This window comes from Alexandromys fortis, unplaced genomic scaffold (assembly GCF_014885135.2).
Source record: "Alexandromys fortis isolate MF-2015 unplaced genomic scaffold, M_Fortis_MF-2015_v1.1 scaffold_5073, whole genome shotgun sequence".
NCBI classification, from domain to species: Eukaryota; Metazoa; Chordata; class Mammalia; order Rodentia; family Cricetidae; genus Alexandromys; species Alexandromys fortis.
Window position 1 is genome coordinate 497 of NW_026073053.1, and position 1,559 is coordinate 2,055.

At 48.5% G+C, this 1,559-nt stretch overlaps 1 protein-coding gene across 1 annotated transcript; it reads right to left on the reverse strand.

Annotated features, from left to right (window-relative positions):
• Positions 1 to 409: 409 nt before the first annotated feature.
• On the reverse strand, positions 410 to 1,409 carry LOC126496473 (fascin-3-like; the record flags this gene model as incomplete). Its single annotated transcript, XM_050133970.1, has 2 exons — positions 960 to 1,409; positions 410 to 569 (listed from the first exon to the last, which is right to left on the reverse strand). Coding segments are annotated over exons 1-2 (241 nt in total), but the record flags the coding sequence as incomplete, so codon positions are not given.
• Positions 1,410 to 1,559: the final 150 nt, after the last annotated feature.

A 1,559-nucleotide genomic window follows, 5' to 3' on the forward strand; every position in this document is an offset into this window, starting at 1 on the left:
TTTCTTTGGGATGTGTTAATTGATTTAATCTCCACCTCAACTCTGTGATGCAGCAGAATAGAATCCTTGTCAGGGACTTTAAACCTGAAGCTCAAAGAGGGTCTGTTCCAGCAATAAGCACTTAGCAACTAAACCCAGATCCAAACCTTCTAATGTCAACTCACTGCTTCCAAAACCTTTTTTAAAAAAGGTGGCTCAGTAGGTGAAAGCACTTGCCACAGAAGCCTAGCGACCTGCGTTCAATCCCTGGAACCCACAACAAGAGAGGGGAACAAAGAGAACGGATTCCTGAGGCTTCTGACCTCCATATGCATCCTCTCTCTCTCTCCCCGTCCACATGTGAGAGCCCTTGCTCTTGCAGAATCCCTGGCGTGGGTTAGCGCGGGAGGAGAAGAGTGGCTCGGCTCACCTGGGATGTTGGCATTTGCCATCAGCAGGCCATTGGATGCAATGCTCAGGAAACGCCCACTGGAGGACTGCAGGATGATTTTGCCACAATTCCAGTGCACACGGAAGAAGGTGTTAGATTCCAGGGGGTACCCGTCAGCTATGATGGCTCTGTGGCGCCTCTGGAGAGAATGTGGGGACCAGGAGGAAGGTTAACAACCTCAGCTTTTTCCCCATCAATTTTAGTCCTGGGCCCAATTCCTATATTCTCCCTGTCCCCGGCCTCTGTAATTTTCTGGACTATGCCTTCAAAAATCTCTTTTTAAATGGTCTTAAAAATCATAATTTTTGATTTATTTATTTGTATGACTGTTTTAACTTGCATATCTATGTACCACATGCCTGGTGCCTATGGAGCCCAGAGATGGCGTCCCATCCCCTGTAACTGGAACTACAGCTGTTTCTGCATCACCATGGAGGTGCTACGAACTGAACTCAGGTCCTCTGGAAGAGCAGCCATCTCTCCAGCCCCTCAGAACCTCTTTGTAAGGCAAACATGGAACCAGTCTCACCTGGGCTAGGTAGTAGCCATTGGCTGAACGGAGTTGTAAGGTAAGGCTTGAGCTGTCACATTCATACTGGAACAAGGACATTGGGGTCAAGCGCTCAGAGGCCGCACACACCTCAGCATCTAGAGAGGAAGTCCACACAAGCGGGCTTTTTAGCTCAGTCCCAGAGCCTTCTCCATGCCTACCGTCGGGTTTCCCTGTAGTTTTCCTTCCTCAACCTAGATCATAATAATCTGGAGAAGCCCAGGCAACTTTCTCTTAAAGGCATAACTTTATCTGTTAGTCTGCCTCCCCAGAGGTCTCTTTGGGGGCTCAGGCTCTTTCTTATGACTAGGTTTAAAATATCTTGCTTGTCCTGTGCTAGTGTGTTGCCTCGACACAAGCTTAGTGTCATCCGGAAATAGGGAAACTTATTGAGGGCTTGTCTCCATCAGATTACCTGTAGGGAAGTCTGTTAGGTGTTGAAATAGGAGCGGCAGGGCTGCGTCCCCGGCACCCGGCCGCCCGCATGGCTAGTTTATACCCAGAAATAATTACACGGAAACTGTATTCTTTTAAACACTGCCTGGCCTGGCTAGGTCCAGTTTCTTATTGGCTAACTCT